General features: G+C 40.1%; 1 protein-coding gene across 1 annotated transcript in view; it reads left to right on the top strand.

Annotated features, from left to right (window-relative positions):
- The window catches only part of LOC126470211 (neogenin), a 242,885-nt gene that overhangs the window by 170,090 nt on the left and 55,160 nt on the right, over window positions 1-17,635 (top strand). The window contains exons 20-21 of the mRNA XM_050097890.1: window positions 9,009-9,104; window positions 17,235-17,351. Coding sequence (XP_049953847.1) covers window positions 9,009-9,104; window positions 17,235-17,351 — 213 coding nt within the window. The remainder of the gene's footprint in view (window positions 1-9,008; window positions 9,105-17,234; window positions 17,352-17,635) is intronic.

A 17,635-nucleotide genomic window follows, 5' to 3' on the forward strand; every position in this document is an offset into this window, starting at 1 on the left:
TGGGGAAGCCAGTGCCCTAGTGGTCGGAGGGTGGGTGCCCAAATGTGGACGTAGCTGATTTTGGTGACGACGTACCTCCCGGTCCCCCGCCTGCAAGGTATAGAGCTGGCGGCCATTTCGGCGCAGGATAACCGCCGGTATTCAACGTCGATTGCGACCAAACCCACGTGCCCAGACCGACATACCTGGTGGAAAGCCGGGTACTCCGTTTTGCGAAGACTGGCGAGGACCAGACCGGAGGAGGTGCAGTAGAGTCCTAGGTTGGCGCCTGTGGAGGAGCTTTGTGGGGCTGCATTCTCCCATTGGTGTGGTCCAGTATGACGTCAGGAAAAACGTCAACACCTCCTCTGCAGGAAATTCATGCACATACTTTTTCATCTGCGTCTTAAATGTGTGCACCATGCGCTCAGCTTCCCCATTCGATTGTGGATGAAAGGGGGGAGAGCAAACGTGCCGAATACCGAAGCGCCTACAAAAATCCTGGAAGGTCTGCGAAATAAACTGAGGTCCATTGTCCGAGACCAGGGTGACTGGCAGACCTTCCACAGAAAAGATTTTTGCAAGTGCCTGGATTGCAACTTCTGAATTGGTTGAGGAGCAGCGAACCACATATGGGAATTGGGAATAAGCATCAATGACAATGATCCATAAGCCATTGAGAAACAGGTCCGCCAAATCGATGTGAACACGTTCCCATGCCTGGGTTGCAGGTGGCCATGAAGAGAATGCTGACCTGGGAGATGCCTGTTGGCTCGCACACTGGGAACAGGCGGCCACCAAGTGCTCAATATCTCTGTCAATATCGGGCCATTACACATGTCTGCAAGCCAAAGTTTTAGTACGGGAAACACCCCAGTGCCCCTCATGTAATAACGTGAGGACTTCCCTTCACAAACTTGCAGGAACAAGGAGCTGTATCATCGATAGCCAGAAGGAAAACTCCTTCCAAGACAGAGAGGAGGTCTCGTAGAATAAAATAATTACGAAGATGGTCCGAGGCCCGGCCTGGAGGTCGGGATGACCACCCCTGCTGAATGAGGCGAACTACTTGCTGGAGGACCGGGTCAGCTGCAGTTTCCCTGGTGACTCTATAACTAGTGATCGGGAAGCCATCAACCGCTTGGCGGGACGCCACATCCAAATGAAAACACATAATCTCCTCTCGATCGAACTTAGGATCCGGGCCCACCAGAAGACGGGAAAGAGCATCTGTGTTGGCATGCTGTCCGGTAGGGTGAAAATGTCATAATGGTACTTAGCGAGGAACAAGGCCCAGCGCTGTAATCTGTGGGCCACCCTATCCGGAATCTGAGAGGTGGGGCCAAATAACGATATTAACGGCTTATGGTCAGTGATTAACTGAAACTTCGTGCCGTACAAGAAAGGGTGAAACATGGTAACAGCGTAGACAATGGCCAAAGCCTCTTATTCCACCTGGGAGTAATGGGCCTGCGCGGGACCAAGAGTTTTAGATGCAAATGCCAGTGGCTGCTCGGAACCATCCGCATTGCAATGGGCCAGGACCGCCCCCACCCCATACTGCGAAGCATCGGTAGCCAGGACCAATGGCATATGGGGGTCAAAAGTAGCCAAACACGGGGCTGACGTGAGGAGGCCCTTCAACGAGGTGAACGCTCGCTCGCATGCAGGCGACCAATCAAATGAACACCCTTGCGCAGAAGGCAGTACAGGGGGGCAGGCTATGGTAGAAGCGCTGGGAATGAACCGGTGGTAATAGGCAATCTTGCCTAAAAAAGCTTGTAACTCCTTCAGCGAAGCGGGCTGCAGAAGGTCAACAATACCTTGGACCAAACTTCCTAGCGGCTGGACGCCGTGCCGAGAGATGGTGTAGCCCACATACTCAATGGACGGTTGGAAGAAGTTTGACTTACGCAGGTTGCAACGTAAGCCCACGAACCTGAATTTGAGATAGAGGGTGCGAAGGTTGTGCAAGTGTTCCTCCGTGCTGTGGCCTGTGACAAGTATGTCATCCAGGTAATTAATACAATGGGGGATTGTCGACGTGACGTGCTCAAGATAACGCTGGAATATCGCCGGGGCACTGGATATTCCGAAGGCCAACTGCTGGTATTGGTAAAGGCCAAACAGTGTGTTGATGACCGCCAGCCGTTTGGAGTCCTCATCAAGTGGTATCTGATGATAAGCCTCTGAAAGATTGATTTTCGAAATATATTGGCCTCCCGGAGAACAATTTGTCAGCATGAGGCAAAGGATAGGTGTCCACCACCAATTGGGAATTAATGGTGGCCTTGAAATCGCCACAAAGTCGTAATTTTCCCGAGGGTTTCCTGACAATAACGAGGGGCGAAGCCCACTCACTAGAAGAAATGGGAAGAACGACCGTGAGGGCTATCAGCCGGTCTAGCTCTTCATTTACCTGAATGCGGAGAGCCAAGGGGATCTGCCTTGCGCATAGAAAACGCGGGCGAGCCGACGCCTTCAATGTTAAGTGAGCTTCGAAGTATGAAACACGCCCCAGGCCCTCTTCAAAGATATCCGGAAAGTCCGAGATCAAAGGTTCCAATGATTGATAGGGAACGTCTTCGGAGACCAACTGTATGGTGTCAGCGATAGAAAAACCGAAGGCTTGAAAGGCATCCAAGACAAAAAGGTTAGCGGAGCTAGCATCACTGACAACAATAAAAGTAAGAGGCCAAGTGACTGATTTGTAAATAACGTCGGTAGTGAATTGACCAGTAGGGGAATGAACTGTTTACCATAACCGCGAAAACGCTGGTAAACTGGCGCCAATGGGGGCGACCCAAGGTCAGAGTAAGTTTGTGCATTCAACAAAGAAACTGCCGCGCCCGTATCTACTTGCAGTTGTAATCGGCGCGACCGAATCGACACCTTGTTAAAGAGTTTGTGTGCCGATGCGTTGGGAGCCTGGCCCGATGAAACTTCCTGAATGTCAACGTCCATGTCCTCTGTACCTGCTTCCTTTGATTCTTTTGAGGCTAAGCTGCAAACTTTAGCATTGTGTCCTTTTTTACTACATTTGCGATAAACGGCCCAAGGCTGGGGGCACTCTGACCGATCATAATGTATATAGCACGATGCACAGGACGGTAACAGGGGCCGGCGGCCGGAACTCTGCTTACGCGCCGTGTGGGTGCGGCCGTAACGGCCGGATTGTACCACTCGCACGTCGTCCACCCCGTACGCAGTGGACACGGCCGCGCCGCCCTGAACTGCCGCGAGTTCGCACCACACTTCCAACTGTTGACCTGCGGTGTGAGAGACTTCATACGACTGAGCAATGGACAGGACTTCCTCAAGGGAAAGGTCTTCTAACTGCAGGGCCCGTTGCCGGACCTCCCTATCAGGGGCCGAACGAACAATGACGTCGCACACCATAATGTGGGAATACTACTTTCGCGACTGCTCTGTGACAAAATGACACTTGCGACTAAGATCGTGCAGGGTAGCGGCCCACGCCTGGTAAGACTGATGGGGCTGCTTCTTGCATTGATAGAACTCGACCCTAGCCGCCACAACGTGCGTGCGGCGGTGATAATATGAAGACAGCTATGAACACAATGCGTCAAGCGACAAGGACGAGGGTTCCTGCAACGGCGGTAGCTGCCGCAAAACTTGATACAGCGAGGGAGATATCCAAGACAAGAAAAGAGCACGACTTACCTCCACATCGGCAACATGATACGCCTGGAAATGCTGCCAAAGGCGATGTTCATATGCGTCCCAATCCTCCGCTGTCTCGTCATATGGGGGAAAGGGAGGAGGGAACGGCACAGGAGCAGACTGTGTGGAGAGCAACGCCGGAAGCACTTGTTTCATGGTTGCCATGAGCTTCATCTGCTGCTCAACGAAAACCCGCACTAAATCGTCGCCAATTGTGTAGTAACACGGTTCAAGTTTTCCGTCGCACTTCACATAGTGTAGACCGGGAACTGTCTCCTAGGCATGCCCGATGTGAACTGTCGGCACGGCCCGTACTGCCTGAGTTGTTGTAGTTGTTCCACCGGCAGAGGTTGCGGCCGAATTCTCGCGTGCTCTCTGGTGAATGGGACTCTACTTGCGGCAAGTACCGTCCGTGACGCACTGTGCCAATGTGCGCCTCCCGCGATCTTTCTGGTGGCTACTGCAGGCACATATTAAATTTTTTGTAGTGTTCTTTGCAACTTTAATGCTTAAATAATTACATGTATGTTAAGTATGTGCTTCTCTTAACTTATGCAAAAAATTCCAAATCAAAAGCTTCATAAACACCTGGGTTATGGGCATTTATGTACATAAGTGCCATTTTGCATTGACATTCTTGCAGAGTCCAGTTATGAGAATATCACTACATTTAAAATTGAATATAAAAAAAAGTTTTACTGTGATAGGAAAAAGATTTTGCACACGTTCTTATGTTATAAGTCTAAGCAAATGTGCGAAGTTTCATGAAACTCTGACATGATTGGTGACATCACCTGCATAATTTGACATGGAATGACCCAACAACAACAGCACAGACATAAGAATAAACAGAATTTAATTTAATTTGACGACATATGTATAGGAAATATTTTACTTTAAAGTAGTGTAATACTGGTGAATCATAAAGTCCACACAGCTCCAGATTCACAATGAGCAAAGATTAGTTTACTGTAAGATTCTGCACTCTGTACTGTAGGAGCATGAGAGTATGGAATGTCATAAACATTGCACACATTATTCTGAGAAACGCATATGCCATAAAGGAATGAAATTAAGGATAATGTTCAATATTGGAATGGCCTACAGAGAACAATTTAAACATTGTCGCATTAGAGCTCATAACTTTAGATCTTGTAAAGTAGCGTCTTTTATACAGAGATCAAAAACTTATTAAGACAAGCGTTACTAACGTTTCTTGACAGATATTTTTACAAATGGATGTTTTATATATCAATATAATTTTAGGACCTTGTCTAGATAATGATAATTTTTAAGGTAAATAAAGTTGTGAGTTAAATTTATTTTTATTTTCAGTTTAGTAGTAATTTCATCTTTGATCCTAGAAAGTTGTGCAGCAGCTACTGGGAGCATGATTTCAGCAGTTATATAGAACACATTGCATTCTGCATGAAAGATAAGTAGAAAAGATAATATACAATGTATACTGAAGTGTAACATTACAAGGAGTGAAACAGAAAAGGTAAATTCCCAGCATAAATTTAAATAATCTGAACTGTGTGAAAGAATTTAAAAAAAAGTTTAAAAGGGTATTGGTTCCCATCTATATGGATCTCAAGTGCAATGCCAAGCTGTGATCAACAAGAACATGCAGTTATCAGACCATCACAAAGTTCATGCCATACATTGTCTTCATGCATGTATAAATGTGAAATCTTTCAGGGTTTTCCAGTGTGAATCATATTAGATTAATTTTCAGGCCTACGTCGAAGTTTGAGATTTCATTTGGAGAACAGTATTTTAATGGGTGAATGAAAATTTTTGCTAAATCAGTGGCTATTTTTATATTTAATTTTATTTCACCAGCATTAAATATTTTGAGGGGACATCTTCATTACCAGGAACATTTACATTAAATTGTGTTTATATAGTGGCTATTTATGCAGTTTTGTGCTGCTTTAGACCATTAAAGGTAGTGCTTAAGATCAAAACATTTTTGAGAAAGAAATAAAGTAAAAACTGATGGACACAGTTTTATGGGGACTTTAAATAAGGAGTCTGTGAAGTTCAGAACATCAGGAAACCAAACAAAAGGAGGTGGGATGGCTTCAACTAAAGCATAAAGATATGACATTAAATATAATATACTGTATTTACCTGATTATAAAATGAGGTTTTTTCACAAATTTGTCATTAGAAAAATACTGGGCCATCTTACATTAGCAGATTAAACTACTACTACTGAAATCAACATCTTTAGTTCATGTAATAGATTATTGTAGGGGTTGTCTTAGAGTTACAGATGAAGCTTTGGTAATTGGCTTCATGTGAAGATTTGTTTTGAAGGATTCGGAAGAGTTGAAGAGGGAACAGTGACACCAGTTTGGCTGACAACTAGTTTAAATGTGGTGAAGGGAGTGGTGAGTGGGCAACAAATTCCGTTTTACAGCCAATCACGTAAATATGTGCTGTGTACTTTGGTTTTTATGAACATCTACCACATTTAAACTGCAGTTTGCCTTTATCCACTTGTAGTGGGAATTGAATTTGCTTTAAAATTTCACAAATACTCTACAATAGTATACATTTCTGTTGGAGACACTGAAAGTTTAGATAGGGGCCACTGGGGGTACTTACATATTTCATGCAGCAGTGTTGTCAATGCTCACTGTGATGTATAATGAGAATGAAAAGGGGTGTGTCAGATACTGGTTCTACATTGTCAGTGAGAGAGCACAGGACAGACGACACGTTCAGAAGCAAGAAGAAATACTGTCACATTTTCATGTCAGAGTAGATATAAAATCCACTATGTATTTGGAAAAAGACAGCTATGTTCTCAGGTTCCACTGTAACCACAACCTCAGTAACTGCAATATATTTGGAGAAACAGACAAATATTTATGACAACAAAGATTATAAATTTTATTGTTTCTCATTTCACTCGCAGCAATTTAAGCTGTGCTAGTAGGGGCTCCACTTTGGAAATCATAATGTACTAGCAAGAAACAGCCAAATATGTGTGACAATCAAGATTATATGTATCATCACTGCTCATATGTAGAAATACATTGCTTCTTTTCTCACCTCTTATTGGTTAGATGGAACTAACATCCCAGATGAGTATACCAGTGGTGGTGGTGATGATGATGATGATGATGATATGATAAAAAATAGCAATACCACAGATGACTAACTTAGTTGGTAAACAAAAAAGGAAGTGAAGGTGAAAATTGATTTAAACCATTTCTTTATGTTGATTTTGTTTCTCATTGCATTATCATAATGCAGACAATCAATAAATGGCATAAGTTTAGAATAGGTATACTGTTTAAGTTTTTTAGGCAGGTACTTTATATTAATAAAACAGTTTATGATTTGGATTAGTCAGAAGATGTTAAAAATAAAATTTTCACAAGGAGACTCAATAAAAGATTATGTCTTATATTTGGCATCATCATATTCTTGGCATCATCTTATATTTGGCATCATCTTATATTTGGCATCATCTTATTCTTGGGTAAATGTGGTAATCTCACTAGAAGGAAAGAAGGGAGATGGGCATTTAACACCCTGTTGACATCAAGGTCATTAGAGACAGGATCTCACTAGAAGTTAGATCCAGCTGAATTAACCATATCTATGGGAGTAGAAGTCACAAGGGACCACACTGAAAATCAATCAATTACTAGTTCAAATCAGCGTGTGTCAAAGGACATCTCACAGACTAGTTGGAGCCCAGATGCTGAGCCGGCCGGAGTGGCCGAGCGGTTCTAGGCGCTACAGTCTGGAACCGCGCGACCGCTGCGGTCGCAGGTTCGAATCCTGCCTCGGGCATGGATGTGTGTGATGTCCTTAGGTTAGTTAGGTTTAACTAGTTCTAAGTTCTAGGGGACTAATGACCGCAGCAGTTGAGTCCCATAGTGCTCAGAGCCATTTGAACCATTTGAACCCAGATGCTGAACACACAGCTCATTGTGGCAAACAAAGGTGACTGTTGCAATTGTCGAAAAATTGTGTCAGAAACGTGTGGCTCAACTAATCAGTTTGAGTAGAGCATGCCGTGAAATGAATGGTACCAATGGATTAAACCTGTCTTACCACATCAGGACCTGAATACATACCAAGGCCTCTTTGTGCTACTCTGTACCATCTGAGTTATTCAAGCATCATATGTAACCCACCTTTAAAATTTTGGTGTCGGTACATCTCCCTTATATAAGCAAACTCTGCAGTGACACTCTTACATATCTTGGTCATATTTAACTCTGTGAAAGAGGCTTGCAGAGAATGACATGACCGTAGCTGAAGATTTTGTTTCAGGATGAAACTTTCACTTTTCAGCAGTATATACACTTATATTATTGATTGTGGCCTGTGGATATAAAGATTTTTCTCACTGACTTGTAAACATAAAATCTGTAGGGCTCATACTGGAAAAGTGAAAGACAGCATCATTTCACTATAGTAGGAGATTTCCAACAGTGTATCCAAGCTCTCCCAGAAGAAATATCAGCTATGTCGTGTATGAAGAACTGAGACAAACCAACTTTTCTGTGAATAAGTGTGTAAATGTGTGGCAAAGCCATGTATAATTTTTTCCCAAATAGGTGCCAAGAAATTTTGCAGCATCTAACTGCCCACTAACAGAAAGATGCATGACCCTTGATGTACAAGTACCGAACTGATTATGGCAGAGTGTTGTTGAGTTATTTATACAAATGTAGACATAGAACATAGACATGTCATACTAGTAAAAACAATCACTCAGCATATACGGAAAGCATTGACCTGTAGACAGTTACATAATCAGGTAGTCATACTTTGTAACTCGGCTTTCGATCTTCTATTCTTTTTCAAGACACATTGAGTAATTCTTTCAGTTCTAGGCCCATCTGGGGCCCATTTAGGCTATATTGTTGGGAAAAATTGTGTGTGTGTGTGTGTGTGTGTGTGTGTGTGTGTGTGTGTGTGTGTGTGAGAGAGAGAGAGAGATTAGATTAGATTAGTACTTGTTCCATAGATCATGAATACAACACTTCGTAATGATGTGGTACGTGTCAGGTGTGTGTGTGTGTGTGTGTGTGTGTGTGTGTGTGTGTGTGTGTGTGTGTGTGTAATCACAGCTAAAACAGGAAATTACAGTACAATAATTAAAATTATTTCTCATAATGGAAAATATGAAGTTTCTGCATTTGTTATTGCCTGCATTTTATTAGTAAGTAATATAAGTTGAACAAGATGACAACCAGAATATCTCATACTACAGGCTTCATGGTATTACAGAAATACGTTATGTTATTTGAACATTATGTAGCTGTATTTTTGCCTCTGTCACTGCTTTCTGCTTGTTTCATGACCACCAGTTGGACCAAACAGTGATGAAAAAACTTCGACAGCTAGGAGGGTGATCAAACCCAAACCTATAAATATAACAGCAAGCAGCCAGCCTTCCAGGGAATGTGAGTATAATAAATATTACAGTAATTTTGTTGGAAAGTTCTCATAGAATGTAAATACTTTCGGATTAAAGGGGACCACTCACCGAAAAGCAGGCATTGAGTCAACGGCAGGCACACACAAAAACAAAGAAAACTTGCCAGCTTTTGAAGCAATCCTTTTTCAAGCTAGAGTAAACACAAACATCTGCACACACAATGCTGCATTTCGGCAGATGGGCTAGCTTGTGGTGCAGGTCCTGTTGGGTGGGATGGACTGGAAGAGAGATAGTCAGGAGGCAGGAGAGGGGTTGGGGGTGGGTCACTAGTGGCTTGGTGGGAGGCAGCTGGTCTGCTGGGCAGAAATGCAGGAGGGAGGGGTGGCAGATTTACAGGCTAGGCATGTGATGCACAATTGTTGTAGCTGGTGAGGATTGGCTCACGCTGAATGTGGAAATTACCTGCACTTTTTTTCAGTCGCTAGGTACCCTTTATTCATCCAGCGATCTGCGATAAACTGCTGCTAGAAGTGAAGTGAGTTCTTTTGCATACACTTTGTAGAATCTTACAGGTATTTTATCGGTTCCTAATACCTTTCCATTACTAAGTGATTTTAATTTCTTTTCTGTTCTGTGATCAGTTATCTGCTCCGGGAGCAGTAGTTGTTCGCCCTTTCGTGGTTTTTTGGGAGCAAATCAGCAACCGAATTTAATTGATCAGATATCTCAGTTGTTGAATAATAAACTAGAACAATTGGTAACTCAAAATAACCAATTAGGCAGCAACATTAAAGAGGTCACAGAAAAGCTGGACCAAAATTTAAAATCATTGAGAGAAGAAATCAATGCAACAAATAACAAAGTACAAATTGTTGCATGTGACATAGAAAGGGTAGAAACCAAAGTTGACTGTTTGGAGGCTTTCACAATCTCCGAATTTAAAGAAACAAACAAAAGCATTGAATTAGATAACGAACTTGTCAAAAACACGGAAGTAGTCGTTTTAAATGAATTAGTGAACCGAAAAGATGAGTTAAAAATGTTGCAGGAACTCATTGTTTCAGAAAAAGAATTGGTAGGGGAAAGATTGAAATTAAATTCTGAAGTAGTTTCTGATAAGATATCTCGTATTGACGAGAAAGTAGAAAGTGTAACAATAGAACTGCAAACAGTCAGCTCTAAAGTTTCAAAATTGCAAAATAATATAATGTCCCATTTTGATTCAAGCCAGATGTTTGTGCATAGTTGTAACATTGTTAGTTTAAAATGTTACCCAGGTGAAGCGAAATTGTATCCAGTTGACTTTGCGCATCAGTGCAAAGACAGTTTCCAACCTTACATTCCAGAGTCTCCTAAAGTTAAATTTGCGAAACGTTTTTTGGATAGTGAAGCCCTTACATGGGCAAACCAAAACATTGATACAAATACTACGTCTTTTGCCGATTTTGAACGCCAATTCTTGGCAAAGTTTTGGTCAGAAAACAAACAGGCAAGAATAAAATCCGAATTTCTTAACGGTAGCAAATATCACACAGGTCTTGCAATTAGCATGCGAGAATTTTGTGAAAAACAATTAGGGACATTGTCACATTTGAGCAAACCTGTGGACGAACTGATACAGATTGACGCACTGAAGCGGCGCCTACCACACCGTTTTCAGTGGGGACTTGTATATGGACCAGATGACAAGTGTTGACGAATTTTTACATTATGTAGACAAAATTGACCGTACATGGAAGAATGATGACAGACAGTACAATCAAAACCTCATAAACACTCGAAATAGGAATGGGGGTCACAACAATATAATGGACACAGAAATAATAACTGGTGTGGTAACCAAAACAGTAGTTACAACAGACACGAAAACCATCAAGAACAGAGAAACAGTAACCAGCTTCACAACAGAAATTCCTACCAGGGAAACAGGTAACCACCTCGTTGGGAGCCTGTCAATTTGAGGTGAATAGTTATGGCACAAACCAGGCAAATAGGAGGTTAAAGAGACAGAAACGTAAAAGCAATCGTAAATGTAATGTAAATAGGGACTACTACTTAGATGATACTAGTTATAAGCAAAACTTTTGGGATCACATATTGAGTGAACTGAATAATGCAGATACTCAAGCAGGACCACAGTTTGAACTTAATGAACATGACTCAGCATTAATTGATGACACATTAACACCTGATGTAGACAGAACTTATGATATGTATGGTATCACTAGCTTGTTTTCTGATGAAGGTAAGGATAATGAGGTATCTATATTAGTAGAAATTGGTAGCCAAAAAGAGGAAATAACACCTGAGTTAGATAATGAAACAGGTAGCGATTTCAGTAGTGTAACTTCAGATGTTGAACATTTAGTAGTTAAGGCAGATGTGCGTGCAGAGGCATCACCCGTAGATTATGATGATTATAGGTTTAGGTTATATGATATGCAATGCTGCTGAGGTGGTTGGTGGTATTCAACCCTCATTTATTAATGGTTTTGATGATTCATTTAATTGAGAGGATTGTGATGATGATGGTACTGTGCAGTCACACATAAGGGAACTAATGAATCATTTGAATCGCATGAAGTAGAACTCTTATACATTTTGATTGAAGGAAATGCTGATGTGAAATTAAACTTGAGAGTTATTTTGAACAACTATGACAATGCATAGCGCACAAATCACATTGAAAAACTATTATTTTACACTACTCACATCTCGCAAGACACAATCTGGAGACTAGTTTGGTATTGAGGGGTAGGAAATGACAACTTTAATAGACAGACTGAGGACTTTGACAAAATTAAATATAAGATGCCATGTGACAAGGTTCTGGATTTTTTTTACAGAATCTCCTTACTGCAAGGTTGCTAACTATAACACAATTACATTTTCACTTGCTTAAGTGTATCTTGCCACTTTCAGGAATTTTATTGACGTAATACTTATTTTGTCACAATTTATAAAATCTTAAAGCTGTTGCTCAGTGTTAATTTGATCTGACTTTCTGGATGTCTGGTAAAAATTTTGAAACGTTATTGCATTTGATGTACAAAGCCAAGAAATATTGTCTATACATAGTATATTCAGATACTTGTGACAGCAACCCAGATTGGATATAAATGAACAGTTTCTATACTGTCACAATATAAATATACAAATATAATTTTGAATATTCATGTTTGATAAGATTTGTAAAATATTTTATGGTATTGCAAACTGTTAGGATAAATTTTATTCTTCTGTCTTTTCTATGATACTATTATTCTAGAACATGTCATATGGACACTTTGAAAGTGCAACGTAATCACTTCAGTCAAATTTGTAATTTGTTAGCTTAGTTGTGTTTGAGTGTTTGAAGGAGGGACAAAAACAAGGACGCTCTAGAAGTGATAGTTTCGGAAAAACATTGATTCAGAAAATTTGATGTAAATATTGATTTTGTAAAAGTTTGGAAATTTATTTGTAATCTCATATTTCCAATTCTTTTTTTCTTGATGTATATGTTTGTAGCTATTTGGAAAATTTATCTGTATGTAAAGTTTCATGATTCAATTTTGTACCTTTTAAAATATATGCAGTTTGTGTTATTTTGTCCAGCTAGTACTGTATCACATCAAGCACACCAATATTTCTGTGAGAAGAGTTTCGTCTATCAGGCTAGGCAAAACTCTTCGGGGGGGGGGGGGGTACTGAAATATTGCTGTATCTCATTGCTACCTATGAGAACCCCTCGGAGAGCATTAAAGATAAACACCAGTTCTAATTGCCTGATTGTAAAGTGACCTGTTTCCAAATTACATACAAAAATAACCACTATTTCAGTATACATATAATTCGAAAACGATGCTTTGCTGATTAACATTGTTCTTATGTGAAAAACACAATATAAATGTGAAATTAATACTATAACTAATCGAAAAAAATGTAGCATATGGTCAGGATGTACCAGTAAACTTATCATTATAAAATTACTACAGCAAATTAAATAGAACATATAAATAAAGCACGTTAATTGAATCTCCGATATATGTTAGCACTAAAATTCAGGCACTAGTTGATTTAATTGTTACCTGTAACACAATTAGTCAGAAAATGTTACATTAACTCATAACTAAGTTGAAAATAGGTTCACCTTGTTCAGCACTGTGATTGTAAATTTTTAGTAATGTGTATCTCATATTTGGTTTAACTTTTAATTGTGATTTTACATAAAATTGTAATTTTCATTGTAGGTAATTGTTAACAAAAGTATAAATAGAGGTCACGCAGGCACCTTGGGGCACTCGTTTTTTGGCTAGGGTTGCGAGCAAACGTATTGTAGGCTCACAGCTTGGAAAAAAGAGTCAGAGTAAAGGCAACATTCACATAAGTATTTTATGCCTCCAATTTCCTTCCCTGATGCTGATCTGTAAAAAAGACAAGTAATTTGTTTTACTATAACAAAAATATTTTAAAATGTAGCTCAAATATCACGGACATCATCATCATCTTATAAATGTTTCAGGAAGTACTGGGCAAGGGAGGTAGAGGAGGTCATTCTAAATATCTGTACCAATTTTTGTGAGTTTAACTTCAGTCATGTAGAAGAAAAGTGTACCTGAATGATGAAAATTCAGGTTTGCAATAAATTGCAAAAGAAGATTTATTAACTTACCACTATGCTTGTTTAGAACATTCCAGCTGCGTACTCCAGTTGTCCTCCTGTTTCCTTATCCTCCATACATTCCTTTGTTGTGGATGGCCAGATGTGGGGATCCAAGAGACATCCAACATATTCCGTGTATCCACTGATAGTTCCACTGCTGTGGTCAGACTGGTTACTGCCCATATTGAGATTACACCTCACACATGGTCATGTGGGAAGTTGTTTTAAGGTTTGGCAGGCAGCAAAAGACATTCCAGGAGACCAATCAAAAGGCCTGCTGCTTGTGGCTGATAGAGATCATGTGCCAGCTGCATTTGTTTGTCCTGATTCAGAGAAATCCACTCAGTGCGTGAGGTCCAGGCATTCACAGAGGGTAGGGATTATTGATGGTTGGGAACTCTGGTGTTGGCCATGTGACTAAGCCCCCTTAGAGACACGGATGCCAAGTAGAGAAAGAAATCCATCGGCACTCATTGTGGATACCAGGTGGAGTCATCCCAGGTTTGGAGTGGATGTTTTCTGATGCCATGATAAGCAAAAGATGTAACCAACTGAAAGTGGTGGCTCATGTCAGTACTCAGTGATGTATGTTGCTTCAGATCAGAAGAGATTCAGTCTGGTTTTTTGGTGGCGGTCTGAAGTAACGACAGTCAGTCATGTGTGCAAGATGAAAATGAAGCTTAACATCTGCAGCACCTTTGACAGATCTGCTGGTACAAAACCTAGTGTAGGGTCTGAATCAGAGGCTCAGGCAGTTCTGTGACCATGTTGACTGCAGATTCCTTGACATGCTTCAGAGGATGAGAGCTATTGGGATCCACTTACTATATCAAAGGACCTTTACACACTGCATGTGGCTGCATGGGTAACAGGAGCTGTTTGGAGTGGATTGGGCAATTTTTTAGGTTAGAGGCTCTGGGAAAAGTATAAACAGGGATGTGGACTCGAAGGGGACAGACCTAGGAAACACAGATATTATGGTTGTAAATTGTTGTAGCTATGTTGAGAAAGAATCAAAGCTCCAAGCACTCGTAGGAAACACTAAAGCAGAAATTTTATTAGGTAGAGAATGCTGGTTACAGCCGGAGAAAAGTCCAACCAAAGTTTTTACCAACAACCTAACAGCATTCAGAAAGAACAGATTAAAACTGGTTGGTGGTAGTCTGATTATTGCTATTAGTAGTATTTTATCTTGTAGTGAAATTGAAGTAGACATGTGCTGTCAGGAGTGTCCATATGACAGTTTGTAGGGGGGGGGGGGGGGGGGTGTCAAGATCTGGAGGTATGGAGTATTTTTAGTATTTTGGAAACTGTCTTGAAATGTGATAAATAATTCCAAGATATTCTACTAGTATGTAAAGTATACCAGGAACAAGATACAACCACTGCCTTCATTGTGCAGTAGTAATGGTAATGTTACTGACAACAGTGGCATTAAAGCAGAGTTTTTCGAAATTTTTCACCAATATTCCAGAATTCAAATCGAGCAGCTTCCATCATGAGTAATTTGGTAGTAGATACTCTCAGTATATCATAGCAATTTGTCACTTAATAAAGATAAGTCTTCCAGTCCAGATTGTATACTAATTGCTTCCTTTTGGAGTTACTGATGAAATAACTCCATTTTGAACAAACATATGCAACTGTTTGACTGATGGAAGATCTGTACCTAAAGACTGGAAAGTTCCACCAGTCACATCAATACACAAGAAAGGGAAGAGAAGTAATCTACTGAGTTGTAGATTCATATCATTAAAATTGTTTTGTAGGAGTATTTTGTAATGTACTCTGTGTTCCAGCATTATGAAATACCGTGAAGAACATGATGTATTGACACACAACCAGCATGGATTCAGAAAATATCATTCTTGTGAAACACTACTGGCTCTTTATTCCCTGAAGTAGTAGAGTGCTGTCAACAGGGGTCTCAGGTTGATTCGATATGTTTAGATTTCCAGAAGGCTTTAGACATAATTCGTCACACACGGCTTTGAATTAAATTACGTGCAAGTGGATTATCAGATCACTTGTGCAACTGAATTTGTGATTTCCTAACAGAAAGGTCGCAGTCCCTAGTCCTTTACTCCCTAGTAAAGTCATCATAAGACCAAAATGAATTGCAAAAGTATTTAGACAAGGTATCTGTATGGTGCAAAAAGTGTCAGTTGACTTTAATCAATAGAAAATGTATAGTCAATCACATGAATAGTCAAAAAATTCTATTAATTATTGATCACATGATAAATCATACAAATTTAAAGGTTGTTGATACAGCTGAATACCTGCAGGTTACAATTACAAACAATGTAAATTGCTACCATCACACAGAAAATTTTGTGAGGAAAGTGAATCAAAGATTGTGTTTTATTGGCAGAACACTTACAAGGCGCAGCAAATCTACTAAAGATACTGCCTACAAATACTACACTTGTCTGACCTCTTCTGGGGTTTTGCCTTGTGATATGAGATCCTTACAAAATAGATTGGTAGAGGAGATCAAAAAATTTCAATGAAGTACAGCTCATTTCGTATTACTTTGAAATAGAGAAGAGTATTTTGGATATGATAAGTGTAATGGGCTGACATTCATGCAAACGGAAGCTTTTTCACTGCAACGACATCTTATCATGAAATTTCATTCATCAGCTTTCTCCTCTGAGAGCCAAACCTTTTGAGTCCCACCTGCATGAGGAGAAATGACTATCATAATAAAATAATAGAAATTAGAGCTCACACAGAAAGATTAAGTTAATTTTTTGCACATGCTCTTCAAGAATGGAGCAGTCAAAAAATAGTTTTAATGCAGTTGTATGAACCCTCTGCGAAATGTTGAAATGTGAGTGATAGACCAGTAAAACTTTCCTGTGTTGTTATTTTAGATTTCCGATTGGTACACTACCCAGATTTTTAATCACATATGTCTCATGCAGTTTAGCAAGATCATTATTAATCTCGCTGTTGAGCATCCTAAAAACATACTCACAAGCTAGAAATTTATTGTCTTTACTTTAAATACCCATATCAACTATGCAGTTTAAAATACTAGTGAGTATGTGCTCTCATAATATCCGATGCATTGATGGTCTTTGTATGTTGCTTTCGTAATGAGGTTAAGGTGACCTCAACCTGAAGTTTTGTTTGGACACAACAGTGCTTTACTAGTAATTGTTGTATTACAGAATGTATATCCTTGCCTTCCTCTGACCTTTGAATCGATTTTCCTAGATAGTTGTAGCAGAGCCTACAGTTTCATGTGGGCTTCAAACCATAGTCCTTTGATAATATGAAACCAACATTAGAATCTATGGAGAGGTGTTTACAGTTAGTTTTTTCCTCTCAGATCTGTTATGCTGAATGAAGATGTTGTTTCTGTTTGCTGCCATGTTCCATTGACAAAACCAATTCTTGTTTACTGTAACTCATCCTTTAGTAGAAGTAATATTTGGAAGTATCTGTAAGTAACAATTCAGTAATTTCTCTGTTTAAATAGTTCACCTGTGATTTTTGCAGTGGCCAGTGGTGGTGCTGCTGCAGGGCAGCCAGCAGTTGCTACAGATGTGAGCCGACCACAGTATCCTCGTACTCAATACAGTATTTCTCGAGCTCATGTTACACTTGACCAGTCAGGTATATATGTTTTCCTTTTTCTTCGTCTCATACATTTTACTTTCATTCTGTATTTATATGATCCACAAACTCAACTGATGCACATCACTTTTTGAAATATACTATGTGAGTGTCATGTCATGGAAACAGGAGTGGGTTTGATGTGCAGAGTTCATTAGCAGCAAAATAGATGTGCACAATGAGCAGAATTACAGTCAGGTAGTCATCTGTGCTGAAGGTCACAATGTTCTATAAAGATCAGATTTATTGTAATTACCACATTTGAATTAGTGATATTAACAATA

Source organism: Schistocerca serialis, chromosome 3 (genome assembly GCF_023864345.2).
Source record: "Schistocerca serialis cubense isolate TAMUIC-IGC-003099 chromosome 3, iqSchSeri2.2, whole genome shotgun sequence".
In the NCBI taxonomy this organism is placed as follows: Eukaryota; Metazoa; Arthropoda; class Insecta; order Orthoptera; family Acrididae; genus Schistocerca; species Schistocerca serialis.